Below are 17,788 nucleotides of genomic sequence, written 5' to 3'. Positions count from 1 at the left end.
TTTATCTTTGTCATGGCTTTTTTTAAATATTTGTCTTCTCTGGGAAAAGCAAATTGTTAGCTTGCCTCCTTGGCAGCAGGGTTGAGAGCTCCTGAGGATTTGAACCGTTGAACTCAAGTCCCTGTCCTGAAAACTACTGTGGATTTTTGAAGTGCCTACTGCCTTTCTTCTATTAATCTGTTTGGGTTTTCCTTGATTTTTAAAATATTGGTTTAATCATTGTGTTCCTGTTAGAGTTTTCATTGACAAATACAAGAACTCCTAATTTGAAGTGAAAGGAACATGTTATAGAGCTGTTGTCTGCTATTATCTCCCTAGACTTTATCATCTATTGGTAGAAAAATCTTTCTAGGTGGTAGATCATAAAACCATTTTGCTATTTAAATATAGATATACATATTATAGATAGATAGGCATTATGTATATATGTGCATATATATGTGCATATATTTATATATAAACATGCAAAACAATATATATGTTTTTATATATATGTTTTATATATAAAACATAGGAATTAATAAATAAAATATAAATATAGATAGGTGTGTATGTTATTTCCTCTTTTAAATAAGCTGTATGGGATGTATAATATTAACCAGAAATTATGAAGCTGGTTCTGTAGATCTTCCCTGAAAATTTATCATTTTATTCACATGCAGGTTTTATATTTTGGAAAGCATGAGCAAGAACACTTAAATTTTGTCTACACATGTTGTCTTTTAATGTTCATGACCCTAATGGTGCTTGGGTGAGAATAGGGGTCAAGAAAATGAAATATCATGTTTCATTCCATATTTTTCCCGTTAAACACCATATAAATAACTTCATTCAACAGTTTTTTTCCTGTCGGAAGACATGAGGTCTTGCCTCACAGGACGTTGGGAAGCTTAAATCATTGTAAATTGCTTTCAGAGCTTCTGTTGGGGAGGTACTATGGTAGAGTTGTGTTGTTGATGGTTTGATTTTCTTGTTTTCCTTGTGTTATTGCTAGGCAGGAAGCTTCAGATAAGGAGTAACATCTTGTCCTTAACTGGCCCCATTTTCATAAGGTACTTCACTGACTCTACCAAGTGAGAGATATTTGCCTGATATTACATAAATTTCTCCCTGTGTTTTCGCAGTCAAAAATTACTGAGGAGAAGAGAAAGTAGATCTTGAATCCGACCTAACTGAGCTTCGGTTACTCTGGGACATGGTTTTGACGATGTTTGTGATGTTATCTTTGCTTCTTTTTTCAAGAGCTTTATTACCCCGCTGCTGAAGCCAGCTAGGGCTTTGCAGGAAGGGCTGGAATGTGCATTACGTACAGAGGTGCAGGTTGTGGTTGGGTGGGGATTTCTCAGCTGGGCCCTGTGCTGTGGGCAGTGCTGGGTGGTGCCGGCTGCGCGCACGCGCCGAGCAGGAATGAGGAAGTCGGGCCCTTGCTGCCTGCAGAGTTTGCTGGGGAGCTCGAGAGAGCAAACAGGAAGGGGAAAAAACCCCTGAATCTGTCCCATTTACTCTTCTGGCCTTATGGGATGTGTTGTTCATGGAGCTTCCCAGGCACAGGTAAGAAACTTTTTTTCTTCTACCTTCTCTTCTCTGGTCAGGACTTTCCCCTCTCTCTTGAAAATTTCTCAGAGGTTTTTCTATGGAACTGGATATGGAAAATATAGCTAATGTAATTTACCCTTTTCTGTGAACCGTGAAGTTGGCAGTACAGGGTGCTTGTAAAAAAAAACACACTACTTTTAGCTGGTCAGGGCTTCCCACAGGTTGTCAGGTTAGTTTTTCCCTAAAATGATATTCAAGACTTCTTAAAGTATTTCCTCAGGGAAAAGACAAAAACTATTAATTAAGTGCCCTCAGAAATACTGTTTATTACAGTGAGCACACTGAAGTAGAAAATAAAAAGGTTTTGTGAAACACCGGCAAAAATTTGACAGGAATGGAGGAGGTTCAGCTGCTGGCTAGAATTGTACTATGGGTATCTGGTAATCCTAATGAGTTAGGAATTGCTTTACTAACAGTTGTCTGTTAATTTAAGTGGTTGATTTATTTTTAATTTCCAACTGTCAGGGGTTTTGAAGTAGTTAATGTAGCACAGGACCAGTCTCACAGAAGAGAGAAGTGGTTACTTTTTCTCAGAAAAGTTTCTTTTTCTCAGAAAAGTGTAAGTTATTATCAAGGAGTAAGAGTCTTTAAAAGAATTAATGCAATGGTGTTTTCTTTATTAGAGTAAATAATGATTGCTCAAGAGTTGTATCGGTTGGCAAGCCTGAGTTTGTTTTGGCCATGAGGAGCTGCTGTAGTGTTAAGCTTAGCACTAAACGGGCTTTACTTGTGCTCGCTGGTAACTGCGACAGGAAGTTTAGCCAGGAGTAATACTCAGCAGAAATGAAGCAGCTTCAGCTTAACTGAATTTTGGTTGAGGTGATGATGCTGTTTGGGTAATGAAATGCTGTGGGAATACATAAAACTCAGGAGGGAGTAATGCTCTTAAAGCTCTATGCGCTGAATTGGCAAGAGCTGAGCCAAGGGTGCCCCTTAGGTATGCTGAGTCATGTGCTTAAAGTGTGCCATGACTTAGTGTGGGCTGCTGTGGGACAGAGCAGTGCCAGCTCGGCTGTGATGAAACAGCATGTGATGTGTCCATGCAAGAGCATGCTGCCTCCAAATAACATGTTTGTGAGGGAATTTGGGGTGTGCTTGGAGCCTGCACCAAAGGGCTCCCTCAGAGTGCACCGAGTGCACTGAAAGCAGAGGAGTTTGCCTGTGTGTCATTGTGTGTGGAACTTGATGCCAGTGCGTGTTGGTACAGACTGTTCTGCATGTTACAAACGTCTTTTGTCCAGAGCTGAATCTGCAGAGGACATGTGGAAGACTGTGGTTGCCACAGACATAACTTGGACATGAGGCTATGTCAGCCTCTGCATTGTCCAGCAGAGTGAGGAGGGAGTGGTTGTTCCAGGGGTTTATGGAATAATCAGGTCTTTCCCTAAAGCACTGGCAGGGTCCCAGAGGAGACAGGTCACCGATCTGATTACAGCGTGACATTTCCAGGCTGGGTTGAAGGATGGAATTTCAAGGATTTCTTGGGGGCTGGGAGGCCCAGAAGAGAGATTTTTCCAGGTGGTTCTAGATGTGGGTAAAACAGCTTATGCAGGGGTAAGCAGGAGGATGAGATTTGCATACAGGTACTTTATATTTTCAAACTCAGAAATAACAAAACCAGTTTCAGTGTAGGATTCAAACTCTGCCTTGGGCTATCTTCATCTTAATTACACCTTTTTGTCTTCCAATTTATGGAAGACAAAAAACTGTAATTTTTTAGTTTTAGTTTTAACTTTTTAGTTTTTGCTTTCTTGGGTTTGACGTATCTCTTTTCTTTAATCATGCACAAAGGTATGTGTATGGAGATACATTTTTTCAGTGTTAGAAGCTATTGTGTGTGAAATACTTAGTGAATTGAGTGTGAGTTAAAAATGTAATATTATGGAGAGGTGGGCTATTTAAATAATTATGTCTTTTGTAATTTTTGTACATTCTTTATTATTTGCTTACCTCTGGTATAATGCTGAACATAAACATTTTTTTAAAAAGCATTATACTATAAAAGTGAATATACTTTTCCTGCTGCACATGTTCAAAGTGTTCTCTTTCTATAGTGGTGATGGTTCCAATAGCAGACAGTGGTAGTGAAACTGTCTTATTTGCACTGTTTTATTACCATTTGTAATGTCTCCTATTCAAAGTAGCTCTTTGAAGTTAGAGACTGGTTTTTTCCAGTTATTTCTAACGTCACAGTGAGTCACAGACCTTGATACAAGGCACAGTATCTTCAGTGGTTTCAGGTCTCTACATCTGAGCTTTGTGCCTGGAAGAGGTTTACATTGTATCTATCTCAGTGCTTGGCTCTGCTCCCTTGTGTGAGGGCTGATCTGGCAAAACAGGGCCATAAATGTGGAAAGCTGTGCCACCACCAGTACTTGCTTTGTTGCTTGTGGCTGGTGAGTGCTCAGTCCCTGGGATGCCATTGCTGTCCTGTGTGGGATCAGGAATTTCCACAGGTGTGTGCTGATCTGCTGTGGAGTTCTTCAGAAGCACAGGGCTCGTTGTTCCAGCAGCTGTTCTTTTCTGTGGGGAGAAGGTTGGCTGCATCACCCCAGTCAGCCATCTGGTGCAGCAGCTACACTGTGCTGAAGTAGATGCCTTTCTGAGGTTTCTCACAGCTCTATGTGCTATTGTCAGTGGCCTTCTTTTGGCACTTAGGCACCAGGACACAGGCTCAGACACTGTAGAGTCTCTCAGAGCTGTGCTTGTGTACAAGCTTTGCTTCCCTCGTTCCCCAGCCTTTGGAGACCTGTCTTGGCACAGGATCGTGGATGCCACTAATTAGTCCCTTCATCTCCAGACTCCTCAAACTTCTCTTTCAACTGTTGAATTTGTAAATAAATATGACCTATTTCATTATGCCAGAGGTACAGGTAGCAACAACATGGCTCTGTTCACTGGGGTTTTTGAATTAGTTTACTAACATTAAAGTTGCATTCAACTCCTTCCTTCTAGTTCACTGCTTGGGATAGTGGTGTCTCCATGCTCACATCTGCTTTCTAGACCTGATGGTACAGCTTCATGTTAGCTTCTGGTTTTAAGTCTCCTCAGTTAATAGAAAACTTCTTTTCCTGAATGCTTGGCTAATAATTTAAGTAGACTGCTCAGTTTGTTTCTGAATTGCAGAGAAGTCTGGGAAATTGTTGCTAGATATTCTAATAGCAGTGTGGTCAAAAGGAAGAACTATGATTCAGCTCTTAAATTTTGATCCCCAAAGGATATTTCATAGCACAGCCATACATACAGTAGATTTACCAGGCTGTGTACTGCTCTGTGCAGAAGGATTTCTGTAGAGTTTCTGGGTAATTTCTGTTGCAGATTTGGTTTACAAAGGATAGTAAAGCTTGAATGCTTGTTACCAACATTTACTTAGTATATAGGAGGGCAGGTAGCCAGGGAAGGCTTGGAAATAAATTTGCTGAATGCTTTAGGATATCATCTGTCAGTGTAGTAACCTAAAAGTATAGGAGATTTCATTTGGGTTGTGGTGATACATTAGTAATGAGAATTATTTGAGCCTTTGCTGACAAGATGAGAGAAAATGGCTGATTTGCCATTAAAGAGGTATTTTGGAAGGGGGAACCCTGAATAACCTTGACATCTTGTTGTGCAATGCTGGTGTAGGGTTAACCACATATGGTGCCACCTCTTCCTTGTGCCACCCTGCCTGGGTAATACTGATTTTTTTATTGATTCCTTATTGCTGGGAACCAGAGCCTGTGTGGCATTGTATATTGTCTTTTGAAAAGAGAAATAGTTATTTTTTCCCTAGAATCATAAAGCATCCTGAAGGGAAGTGACTCAGAGACATCATCATAGTACAACTCCTTTTCATTAGCTTTAGAGCTAAAGTTAGGTGTTGGATGAAACTCAGCTGAAAGCTTAACAAGTAACACTTCATTGTTTACCTTGGCAAAGTAGTGTTAACTGTGGACAAGATTGCACTAAATTCTGCAAAAGAAGCCTGTTTCTTTCCAGAAAAAAGCGGCAGAGGCTTTTCAGAGTCTTTATTTTAGCATTAGAAATTTTTTTCTGTTTTAAAATGCCTTGACTCTGGATTGCACAGGTCCTGATATAAAGTTTCTCTCTTTGCCTTTGGAATTTAGATTTTAATTGTAAACATTTTTTAAGCTGAAGATTTGATAAAAAGTTGCTTTTGCTTATGGCAGAGCTTCTGTCAGAACAGACACTTAGCAAGTAAGTCTGCGGTCCTTGGTTTGAAACTGAAGCCAGTAGTGTGTGGAAAAGAGAAACTAATATATATGGGTGTTTGGGATGGTATTTCTGTTGTTATTTTGCTCCTTGATTTAGAAAATTGTTTATTGATATTCCACTGGTGAAAGTAAGCCAGACATCAGAAACTATTTAATTACCAATTTTCTTTTTGATAATGGTTTTTTCATATCATGTGATCCATCTCTTCTTGTACATTTCTACTCATATGAGTTCTGCTTTTTTCCTGTCCCAAAGCAGTATCTTGTCTTCCATTCCCTTATAATGAGTAATGTTTGATCTTGTTAGTAATTTGATTTGCAAGTGCCAATAAGTAGTAAAGAACTCCCAGCTTTTCCTCTATTGTAGTTCCAGTGTGGTTTCTCTACAGGGTAAAGGTGTTGCTTTTTCTGTGCATGTAATCTCTATGCAGACAGTGAATGATATAAATTGGTGTGACAAAAGGAACGGTTAAGGAACAGTATCCAGTCATAAATGACTGCTAGAAGTGGTTGTCCAGTTTTTGAAGGCTGGAGGTGCTGGATGGCAAACAGAGAGCAAGTTGACAGTGCTGAATTCCAGCAGGAGTGCATGCACATTGCCAGGGTAACTGAGATGTGTCTGGATGGGTCCATGTGCTACCACAGAGCTCAGCACATGTGAGGCTGTGTGAAGGTGCTGGAGTAGCAGCACACAGTGTCACTGAGTGAGGTGTGAGAGCTGCATTGCACAGTGTCTGACTGACCCTGAGCCATCCCTCCAATCCCCCTCCAGGCTTGGGCAGCTCACACCTTTCTGGAGTCATTGGGTGCCAATCCAGAGCCCACTGGACTGTGAAGAAAGGTTGCTTTTGATAGAGGCTTTGGATGAAGCCTTGTCTAATAAAATTATTTAAATATTTAATTATTTTGTACAGTCAATATTGTACAAAAGTGGATTAGTGGAATTGTCTTTTTTATTCACATTTTGTTGATGTCTATTTGCTCATTTTTAAAGAGAGAAAATAAAAACGAGAAGCTAATTAGTCTTACAACTTCAATGTGATAGTTATCTTCCATGATTTATTTTAAACTGTGTAACCACAGGAATGGTTTACACTGGCTTTTCCAGAGCCAGAGACTAGCTGGAACTAAAGCAAGTTGTGACTCAGTCCTGTGTTTAATTCAGCTACTCCTCAAGGAGTGGTGCTTCCTAGCACAAAGGAGCTCCCGTGCCTGTTCTGGTACAGAATGCTAACTCTGTGTTTCTGTTTTCTTCTAGGTTATGTTTCACACTATGTGCAGACTGTCTGTACTTACAGAAGATATTTAAAACCAAACAGACTTTTTTGCAAAATTTTGATTCCAGTGGAATCTGTGCTTTAGATTTTTGTCTTGTCAATTAACTGGTGAAGCAATGCCTGTACAAGCTCCGCAATGGACGGATTTTCTCTCCTGCCCGATTTGCACACAGACTTTCGACGAAACCATCCGCAAGCCCATCAGCCTGGGCTGCGGCCACACTGTCTGCAAGATGTGCCTCAACAAGCTCCACCGGAAGGCATGTCCCTTTGACCAGACCACTATCAACACAGACATTGAGCTCCTTCCTGTGAACTCAGCCTTGCTGCAGCTTGTGGGTGCTCAGGTATCCCTGCTTTTTATTGTTTTTTTCATCTGTTTCAGTATTTTCCTTCTTTTAGGAGGACAAGTCACGAATAAAAAAGAATATTATATTGTCTTAATGATGTGAAGAGAAGGCATCTACCTTTTTGTAGATGTCTGCAGGAAGCAGTAAAAGTGCCTGGAACAGCAGTTTAAATCTTTATTGTGCTGGTGACCATAACTTCTGTTACATCTAATTCTGTGGGCTGTCACCAGAGCGGGTTTGTTGTGTTTGCTTCCTTCTTCCTTGACTCCTACCTAGCCATGCTCTGCCAAAAGGATGAGCTGGATCAGTGAGCTTATTTTGTGGAAGACATTTTTCTGTGGTAGGTTATGTGCTTTACTGTGTTCACCCTGTGAGAGCTGTGTTTGGTTGTCCCAAAAGCAGGAGGGGCGTGTAAAGGATGTGGGACAGATCTATCTGTTAGCAGCCTTTATACAGCCTTATTTGAAACTATGCAATGGGAACACAACTTCCTGAGATGACATGTTACTCTAAATCCATAGTGGTGAGGGGGGAAGCCTGCTTGAGACCCCCTTTTTTGCTGGAGTAGGTATTGGTGAGGCCAACTGAAGTGGGGATGAGTGGCACTGGGACTGACAACAGCCCCAAGAAGGGGCAGGGGTGTGTGGAAAGCAGGATCACCCTGTTCAGTTGCAGAACAGACTTAAGATGATACAAGTTTATGGATGTTAGGTCAGGGGTAGCTCCCTGTGACCCACACCTTCCAAGGCTTGTGGACAGCATTGTGGTCTTAGGAGAGGAGGGATAATCCTGTCTAACTTATGGGTGAAGAATGAAAATGTATCTGGGATGCAGTTATCATAAAGGGATTACTGCTTTATTTTGTACTGCTCCAATGTCTGGGAAATTAAATGCAGCAGAAACTTCAATAAGATCTGTAGTCTGGGGAAAAGGAGAGAATTGTGGAAGAGCTGTAAAAGGTGTGGAGGAAAGAGAGATACTCTTGTGTTGCTTTTTATTATGTACTGTGACTTACAGGTCCAGTGTGCTTTTGCCACTTCTTAGTTTATCAGGTAATATGGCTAATTTGTTGGGTTTTTTCGTGGTGTATGGCATAGAGGTTATTTCAGAAGCTCAAAATCAAGTGGTGTTTCTGGCTGTGCTAAGTGACTCATCCTGCTCTGCAGGAGGAAGCAGTGAGATTGTGCACTCCCATTTCTGTGATATGCTGCCATCTTTGAAGAGCTTCCAAGCAGTATTAAATCTATGGGTGATGTCATTAAAAAGTTACAATTCTCTGTCTCTTACATGTTCTTCCTCTCTGCAGTTTCTTCAATATTTCCTGTTGCATCTGAATGTCCACATTTGTGATAAATGTCTTCCCCTTGCATTTGGTTATTTTGTGGGCACTTGTTAAGCTTTATGAGAAGCTGTATGATAGCTTCAATTTGACCTCTGCCAGAATTTAAATTTTTATGAAAACAAGATTCTGTGGAATGAGATGGAAATCCACCCTGCTCTGTATAGGTAACTGAGAATTTTTTCTGGTTTTACTAGTTAGCCAGCTAGAGTTTTGTTATCCATATGTGTATCCATATGAGGTATAAAGAAAGGTTTTATAGTATAGTGTTTGTCTCGAGAGCACTCAGCTTTAAGTTCTGACTTGGCACTAATGATGTCATTTTGTGCTCCCTTTTTATCCCTTTTGTGGGATGAAGATTCACAGGACCTTGTTTCATCATGACCTTAAAGCTGCAAATGCCACCAAATGATACATGATTGCCACCCCTGTTCTTTGCCACTCATTTCTGATTGTTTGCTACTCCCAGCAGTGTGTTATCTGTAACAGTAACCATGGATCCTAGCTATTTATTTCTGACAAACTTTCCCCTTAAGAGACCTTTGAAGCCCCTTCCCTGCCTGCTCCTCATTTGAAACGAGCACGTGAATGAAATCAGTGTTCAGTACAACTCACTCTTCTCTTCCTTTCCCATCCTGGCAGCTGTTGCAGTGTTTACCAGACACTGGATTACTAGAAAATGAATACAACTACTTTCCTGGGAAGGACAGGGAAACATTTGCTATTTTCCAATAGACTGTCTAAGGCCATTTAAAAAAAAATCTTTTTATAAAAAAAGGCTTGCTTAAGGACAAATTTTAAAAAAAAGTACTTTAGAGAAAGTAGTGATTTTGAACTGTCCCACTAAGAGATTGTACTCTTCTATTTCAGCAAAATGGTCTGTGAGCAGCAATTCAGCTTTCAAAGCATGAGTAGTGTCAACTTCAGTTGAAACCACTTCCATTTGTTTTTCCATTTCTGGATTTAGTTTCAGGAGCATGTATATGTCATTAGGGTCCCATGTACCTTTAACCTAAGTCCACAGAGACCAGTAATATTTTATTTGTAAATGCTAAATTCCAAAAAAACAGGTTTAATTTTGGAAGGAAATACAGTAAAGCCCAACTAAAGCTTTTATCTGTGAGGGAGAAGAACAGTTTGTTCTTTTCCCTTTGGAGTGACTTCTGAGGAATTCACACATTTATACTTGTTAAGTGCTTTTTTCTGGAGGTGGAGGAGGAGACCAGGCAGTTTAAAGAAACAAATCTATTCTGCTGTGACTGGCAGCAGTGACAGGATTCCAGGGCAAGTCACTTTGGCTTTTGCACAAGTACAGCCAGTGAAATAAGCAGGATTCTACTTCTGGGGAAAACACTGAATTTGTCACAGGTCACCAGGAAAGCAGGAACATATTCTCTGATGGTAGCATTCTCTCTCTGGATAGAATTTGTCACTCTAACAGTGAAAAGAGTTGGTTTCTTACTTGAATTAGATTCTTTCTCAGTTTTCTCTCTCCTCACCCCTTTCTGAAATGAAACCCATGGCCCAGGTTATAGCCACCCTTTGTGTGAAATGAGCTGTTGCAGATTCAGATTTTCTGCCTGCTCCCCTGTAGCATGGCTCACATCAACACTGGTTACAGGGGCTGTTCTGGAAGGCAGTGGGCTCAGAATAGAATAGAATGCCAGGATGGCTTGGGCTGGGGGAACCTTTAGAGCCATCTCATTGCAGCCCTGTGCTGTGGGCAGGGACACCTTCCACTATCCCAGCTTGCTCTAATCCAGCCTGGCCTTGGACACGTGCAGGGATGGGATATCCACAGCCTCTGGTTAGGTAGTTCAGACCATGTCTAGATAAGTTTTGTTACATAAAATGAGGGGAGCAGAGGGATCAGAAAGGCAAGATGAGAATTATTATTCTTGTGAAAGCTGGACATAGCTGAGTACCTAAGCAGGAGCCATGAGGGAAGGGAGACACAATGGCCTTGGACACAAATCAGCAAGGCATTCATAGAACACCTTGCTTCTTAGACTTCCTGGGTAAAGGAATCTCTTAAGTTTGTTTCTGTGAGAATAAGGTTTTTCATTTTAGCTATTCAAGCATGCCCATATTACTCACTATATGTAACTATTTTAAGCATTCACCTGGCTAGTGTTTTGAAGGTACCCAATCATGAATCTGTCATCTAAGCTCTTCCCTCCTGTTTTTTTAACCATGCAACAGCAGCAGGCACATTCCAAACAGGTGCTGTAAAGTGGCAGAAATGCCTGTGGTGCTTTAATTTTGGAATAATCTGCTGGACATGATAAACAATTCTGTACAATTCTAGACACTGGAATTGTACATGATGAGAGACTGGGTGATCTTAATTTACAGCCCTTTCAAAAGGGGAAGGTTGAAAGTGCAGAGCTCTTAGAGGCACGTGTGAATTTTTTTATTTTAACTTCTGATGAAATAAAGTGCCACAAAAGAGGAATTATTTGTGGAAAAAGTTGTCTAATGTAAACTTTTGAGGAACTAAAGACAGTAGGCTTTGGGTTTTGTTTGATTTCTCTTGGCAGGAAGCAAATCATTCATTTGCAGGGAGGAGGAGGGAAATATTGCTACAAACAGTTTTCAAACCATACAAAAAGGGGTTTGGTCTGTTTAACATGTTCTCATTCTGTGCAATTAGATGTCTAATGGTAATTACTGACAACTCAAGCTGACTTTCTTCATCAAATTACACTTAAACCACCAATTCAGAATCACTGCCTGGTATGAGATGATGCTTTAGCATTCTTTTCCAGTCCCCTTCCTTATGCTGTCATAACCTGTCTCTTCCCACAGCCGCAAGCCATGCTGATGGGTAACATTCCACTGTCAGGATACTTGCAGTCATTGCCAAAGCAGATACATGCAAAACCATCACAGATTGAAAGCAATTAAAGAGCTGAGATCATTTTTCCTGTGTTGCTCTCATCCCCTTTGGGAGGTGTTGATTACATGATGTGAATATATTTGCAGGGGAAGCTGTCACGAGGGTGTGATGTCTGAGAGAATGGAATATGGACTGAGTGTGAAAATAATGAGCTCACTCTGTGGGGCATCTATTCTGGGGCTCCTCAGAGGCATTGTGAACAGAAGGAACCATAGGGTCATGCATGCTATTAAAAGGCTATTTTGGGAAGGGGAAGTGAAAATGCTTTTGAGTTGAGTTATTTCTCACTTGTCCCTCAGCAGTTCCATGATGGAGCCAAAGTCAAAAATTCACATTTCCTGTCACTTATATGAATTATGTCTTCATGATTTTTCCTTGGGTAGATACTATTCTTACAATTATTCTAATCCTAAAATATAAAAAAAACTCTTGGAAGTGCGTGTAATACAACCAGCAAAAGGAAAATTACTTGTAGATTTTATTGTGAAGTGCACTGCATGCATGAAGTGTGTGCATGAGAACTAAATTCTGTTCTCCTAAGCACTCCTGAAAACCAGAGAAAAAGCATGTTTTACTTTTCAGTACTACACTTACTCCAGCTTCAGATAAAAGTTGAATCTCTTTGGGGCTCATTTTGCAAACAGTACCGTTGTACAAAGCATTTAGATTTTTACATTGAAGCTTCCCTTCAAAAGAGAAGGAATGGGAACAATATGCAGATAGTGTTTGAATAGCTTGATTAGCTCTTGGAAGTTTTTCTCTGCCAGCCTTTCCGTGGGGGAAGGGGAAGCTTTCTGTTAGTTGCTAGACAGTCCTTGTGTCTCACTGGTGGAGTTGTGCTGTGTCTGGCATTCCAAACCAGTGCTTTGAATGTGTGCTAAACCCACTCCAATTGAGGGTTGAAATCCAGGGCTGAGCGTGGCTTCCTGTGCCACGTCTGTTCCCAGCCCCTTTGTCTGTCTGTCTGCTGGGGCTGGGACACTGGCACTGTTGGGGCTGGCAGTGGTGCCACAGGGAATGCTTGCAGGAGAATTGGAGTTTGTACAGAGTGTGGGACTGCAGGAAACAGGGCAGAGATGGGGCAGGGTCTGGATACACTTGAGATGTGTCATTTGCTCAGTCAGCCAGTTCTGCCACGTAACTGCCCTGGCAGAAGCAGACTGCTAAAATGGCAGTGCCTGCGAAAAGGAGCTGTGGAATATTCTCTTAAGGTTCAGGCAAATATTGCAGGAGTTAATAATAGTTTCCCAAATCCCAAAAAACCACTCAAGGTTGTTGTGACTGTTTACAGCTGTCCACTCTAACATACAGAGTTGCAAAATCTCCTTTTGCTGACAATCTTCTTGCTTACAGACAAAAAAACTACTCAAACCCAAAAACCAAAATACCCCAAACAAATGCTGGCCCAAAATTGAAACCAAAACCCCACAGAACATTACAAGTTAACTTCCATTAGTGATAAATATCAAGGCTAACTTTGTTGTATTGGTGTGATTCAACTTGGGTTTTCTCTTTAGTAAGAATGGAAGAAGCCTAGATCAGGCACAGCCTCTATCTTGTTTATGTTAGTTTGAGATGATACTATGTTAATTCCAGCTGACATGTTGCATTTTGAGACTTTTCTTTGTTACCTGCTTGCTGCAAAAGCAAGATAGTAACTTTTTATTTTGCTCTGTGTCAAATGAGAAACATAGCACAGTGACCCAGTTGTCTAAGGAGAAGTGTGATCATATGATTGAAGCATTGGTTTTTATTAAAATTTATATAAAAGCTGTTCACACTGGTGATGGCAACCATATATGTGTGTATATATATATTTTATATATATTTGCTGCTTTTATGTGGTTTTACCATCATAATGCTGCTCTTGCCATGGCTGCATTGCACATGAAGGTAAGCAGGTTTGTCTCTGTATTTAACTGAAGCATTAAAGGCTTTTGCTTTTAGATTGAAGGCCTGGGTTGGTCCCTGTAAGCAGCTATGTGGGATTAGCATGCTGTTATTGCCACTGGGATGGGGATTGACTTGGAAATAGAAGTCTGAGATATATTTGCACTTTGATAGCAAAAAGAAAAAGTGCTTGTGTTTAGTCTTCTGAGGAATTCCAGTTCTCTGTACTATCATATTGGGTTGACTGCTGGACAGTGATGTTGAGAAGTGTTAGTACAGTGCTATACTGCACCCTCAAATTTGATGAAAGCTTTGAAAGTTTTCCAAGAGGAAAGTAGAACCAAAATTATAACTTGGAGGGGTGTGGTGCAAATCCCTTTAAAAACTCCTGATTTCTGGTCAATGTCTGGAAGAAGAAACAAATGTCACCTGACAAAAGCCCAAGGATGTAGTTGGCTTCTATCATCAGATAATACTCACAGGGTGTGTTCATATGCACCACAGAGGATAACTTGGTCATGCTTTGTAACTGTGTCTACTCAGAATATGTTCCAGGGGTGTCTTATTGTATTTGCTGCTAAGTCTTTCTGCCACTAATCTTAAGTAGCTGCAGTCTCTTATCCCTGGATGGTTTTAGAGCTGTGAGGCCATAGATACAAATTTGTACTTAGCAGCAGAGCAGGGTTCTCTTCAGTTTTTTTCTTCCCCCTGAGATTTTTGGCCAGTCAGCTTTGGGGATGTTTCAATGTGTTCTATTTTAGCCAAAGTTTTATAGTTTCAGGAAGTGCCTTGTTAAGCCTTCTGCTTCTAGTTCCTTTCAGCCACTAAATAAGTCTCTTAAACATAAATCCTGTATTTTTGTTTTCATTCTCACTGGGGTTTCTTACACTATTTGTTCACTAAATAAGCTGAAAAAATGCTAAGTAATACAGCAAAATCACAAAAGGAGAACAAAACAGGAAATGTGGTGTAGTAATAAATGTTTGTAAGCATGGTTGCCACTTATTTATGCATATTCATAGTAGATGTACATGTCATCTCTCCTCAGGTTCCTGAGCAGCAGCCAATTACTTTATGCAGTGGAGCTGAAGATACCAAGCATTATGAGGAGGGCAAGAAATGTGTGGAAGAATTGGCATTGTACCTCAAACCACTCAGCAGTGCAAGAGGTACTTCCTGCATTGCTTCCTTGGAAAATGAAACAAAATACCAAGCAAGATGCAAAACAAACTAGACAACTATCCAATTATTAGTTAGTATGTTTGAAAAATGGATATAAATCTAGTTTAGAAACAAATTGAAACAGATTTCTTAAACATTAATATTATGTTTTCATGGAGGCGAGGGGGATGTAGAATTGAAAGGTGTCAGAAATAATTCAGAAAAAGGCTGAGGTTTTTGACCATGCCATAGTGAGTTGACACCATCTTTGATTTGATCTTTGCAGAATAAGTAAAAATAGATAATTTTACCTTTTTTTTTTCAGTTTTGCTTTGTGATAATTGTAATGATGCAGCTGTTCTGTAGAGGATGAATGAACTCATAAGAGAAAGTTACTACATATAAGATAGATAAAGAAAATTATAAGTAATACTTGGTTTATACAAGGTCAAATACAAGAGCTGAGTCAATCTGGGTAATTCTAAGTTATCAAACCTGCACTGTGTTGAAGAGTATGGATTTTATGTATATTACATGTGCTGGATTTGGGCAGTCTGTCAGCCCAAGTAGTGAAGTTGAGCACCATGGGCATGAGGTTATCAAAAATGATTTTTTTGAGAAGCTGAGTCTTTTGTGACCAGTGCAGTGTGACAGCAGAATCACTCTGGGAATTGGTGGCCCAGTGAACAAGCTCTGGCTATAGAGCAAACTCAGCATGGCAGCTGTTTGTCTAGTGAGTCACCTCTTCCTTTAACCTGAATTACGTGGCTCTCAGCATGTTTGTGATTCAGAGTTTTGGCACAAAATTAAACATCACCCATGCAGCTCAGGACTCATGTAAGCTCTGAACCTAAACAGAGAAAGTACTACATGTAGGCAAGAAAGTAAATATGTTCTGAAAACAAACAAATGTCCAAGTGATCCCTAAAGTCCATGAATAAGGGATGAAGTGGGAATCTGTATGGGAGGGTGTGGGACAAACTGCCAACATGGGAAAAGGATTCATTAGAGGTTCAGATTGACTGATCTGGCTTCTTAAAAAGCCACATCTGTCAATCACAAGATTAAGCTTGTGGGGAAGCTGACTACCAGAAAACTGCTTTTATTGCCAGGTGAAACAAATGAAATGAACTTATGATATGCCTTGACTAGTATTCCCTTTGACAAAATGGACACCAGGAGAGCTAGGTTTGCACTTGTCCAGCACAGTCACTGCAGACTGGCACAAGAAGAGGAGTATGAGGTAGTTTTTAATCTGTTTCATTTTATTTTGAAGGTGTGGGTCTTAACAGCACGACTCAGAGCGTGCTGAGTCGGCCCATGCAGAGGAAGCTGGTGACATTGGTCCATTGCCAGCTGGTGGAGGAGGAAGGGCGCATCAGAGCCATGCGGGCAGCGCGGTCGCTGGGTGAAAGAACAGTCACAGAGCTCATCCTCCAGCATCAGAACCCTCAGCAGCTCTCCTCCAACCTCTGGGCTGCAGTGAGAGCCAGAGGCTGCCAGTTCCTTGGGCCAGGTAGGTGACATCACACTATCACTGCTGTGCTAGAAGCACTTTAGAATTGAGCCAATGATAAATGGCTGTCCAGTTGCCCAAGGGATTTTATTAAGCAACAGCCTAATTTCTTAATAGTAATCTTCAGAATTAATTATTTTTCTGTTGGGTTTTCTTGTATGCTTAATGCTTTTTCAAGTGTTCTGTAAAATTCAGAATAGGTGTCCTTCTGTTCTTGTCTATTTCTTGAAGATCTTTCTAGAAAAAATAAGGTTACTGGAAGTGACTGACATGGCTTTTTTCCTACTTAGGGTAATAAACGTACAAAACATTTGTAGGGATAGATTTGTTACAGTTATGTGTACACATTTTTAAGAAGTTGTGTATTTATAAATTAAATTGTTTTGCTTAAAATACTAGAAAGAAATCAATGTTGCTTAAAAAAAAATGAAGTCTCGTTATTGAAAATATAGACTTCACTTGTTGAGTCTTGAAATATGAAGCCATTTTCTTAATGAAAAAATAGTGAAGCTTTTCCTGAGTGAAAGAGATGAAGACTGATTTTGAGATACTAATTTTCATACAGGTTCAGGGAAGAGAGGTTGGTTATGTAGCAAAATAGCAGTGCTGCAGCCTGGTTGATTGGTGTGAACACTCTTTTTTTATGGAAATGAACCTTGCTCTTCCTTAGCCTGTCAGATTTTTCGTCTGGGATAAGTGTGGGATGTAGCAATACACTTTGAAAATTCGTATTAGTGATCAAGAGATGTACAGACAGGAACCCTCTTATCAGATGATGCCCAAAATAGATGATGTTGTAGTGGTAGCAGTAATAATATTAATATAATATATAATAGTAAATCATAATAATTTTCCTAAGTCACAGTCTGGGAATCTGGAGGGGTTCCTTCTCTCTTTGCCCTCCCTTCTTGCCCAATTCCTTTCTTTCTCTGTGGCTTTGTGGTTCTGTTGGTGGGAGTTTTTAGCTGTTATCCCAATTGTAGGGGAACAAGAAACTGCAAAGATTTTACTTGGGCTTCTCTCATCTTTTGTCTCTTTTTGCATTTCTCCTGACTCCCAGCAATGCAAGAGGAGGCTCTAAAGCTGGTTCTGCTGGCTTTGGAAGATGGATCTGCTCTGTCACGGAAGGTCTTGGTTCTCTTTGTGGTGCAGAGACTGGAGCCACGATTCCCTCAGGCTTCCAAGACTAGCATTGGGCACGTTGTCCAGCTCCTTTACAGAGCCTCCTGTTTCAAGGTAGGAAGAAGATTCTGCCTGGAGGTTTTGTAATGCTATGAAAACCAATGGTTTTCTCTTTGTTTTCATTGTCCTGTAACATTTAATGTGCCTAAAAATATGTGTACTTAGAGGAAGTATTGCTCATTAAGTCCCACATGAATTTAGAGTTTTTTGTCATTCAGCTATGGTTGCAGTGTAGGCTGAAATAGCAACTTGAAGCTGCAAAGATAGGTTTTGCCTTTGCCTCATTTCATAGAGGTACTGTTACAAAACCTGGATGTAAAGCAGCATACTTACCTTCTTAGAAGTGGCTTAAAGTCAGAAAAAT

General features: G+C 40.4%; 1 protein-coding gene across 1 annotated transcript in view; it reads left to right on the top strand.

The window, feature by feature from the left end:
* The first annotated feature begins 1,414 nt into the window (after positions 1 to 1,414).
* LOC132077146 (roquin-1-like) overlaps positions 1,415 to 17,788 on the top strand; it is a 55,686-nt gene continuing 39,312 nt past the window's right edge. The window contains exons 1-5 of the mRNA XM_059478641.1: positions 1,415 to 1,551; positions 7,069 to 7,434; positions 14,614 to 14,734; positions 16,003 to 16,242; positions 17,303 to 17,478. Of these exons, the coding sequence (XP_059334624.1) occupies positions 7,204 to 7,434; positions 14,614 to 14,734; positions 16,003 to 16,242; positions 17,303 to 17,478 (768 nt within the window). The 5' untranslated portion in view covers positions 1,415 to 1,551; positions 7,069 to 7,203. The remainder of the gene's footprint in view (positions 1,552 to 7,068; positions 7,435 to 14,613; positions 14,735 to 16,002; positions 16,243 to 17,302; positions 17,479 to 17,788) is intronic.

The sequence above is a fragment of the Ammospiza nelsoni genome, chromosome 9 (genome assembly GCF_027579445.1).
Source record: "Ammospiza nelsoni isolate bAmmNel1 chromosome 9, bAmmNel1.pri, whole genome shotgun sequence".
Classification (NCBI taxonomy): domain Eukaryota; kingdom Metazoa; phylum Chordata; class Aves; order Passeriformes; family Passerellidae; genus Ammospiza; species Ammospiza nelsoni.
This window is presented reverse-complemented; position numbering and strand designations above follow the sequence as displayed.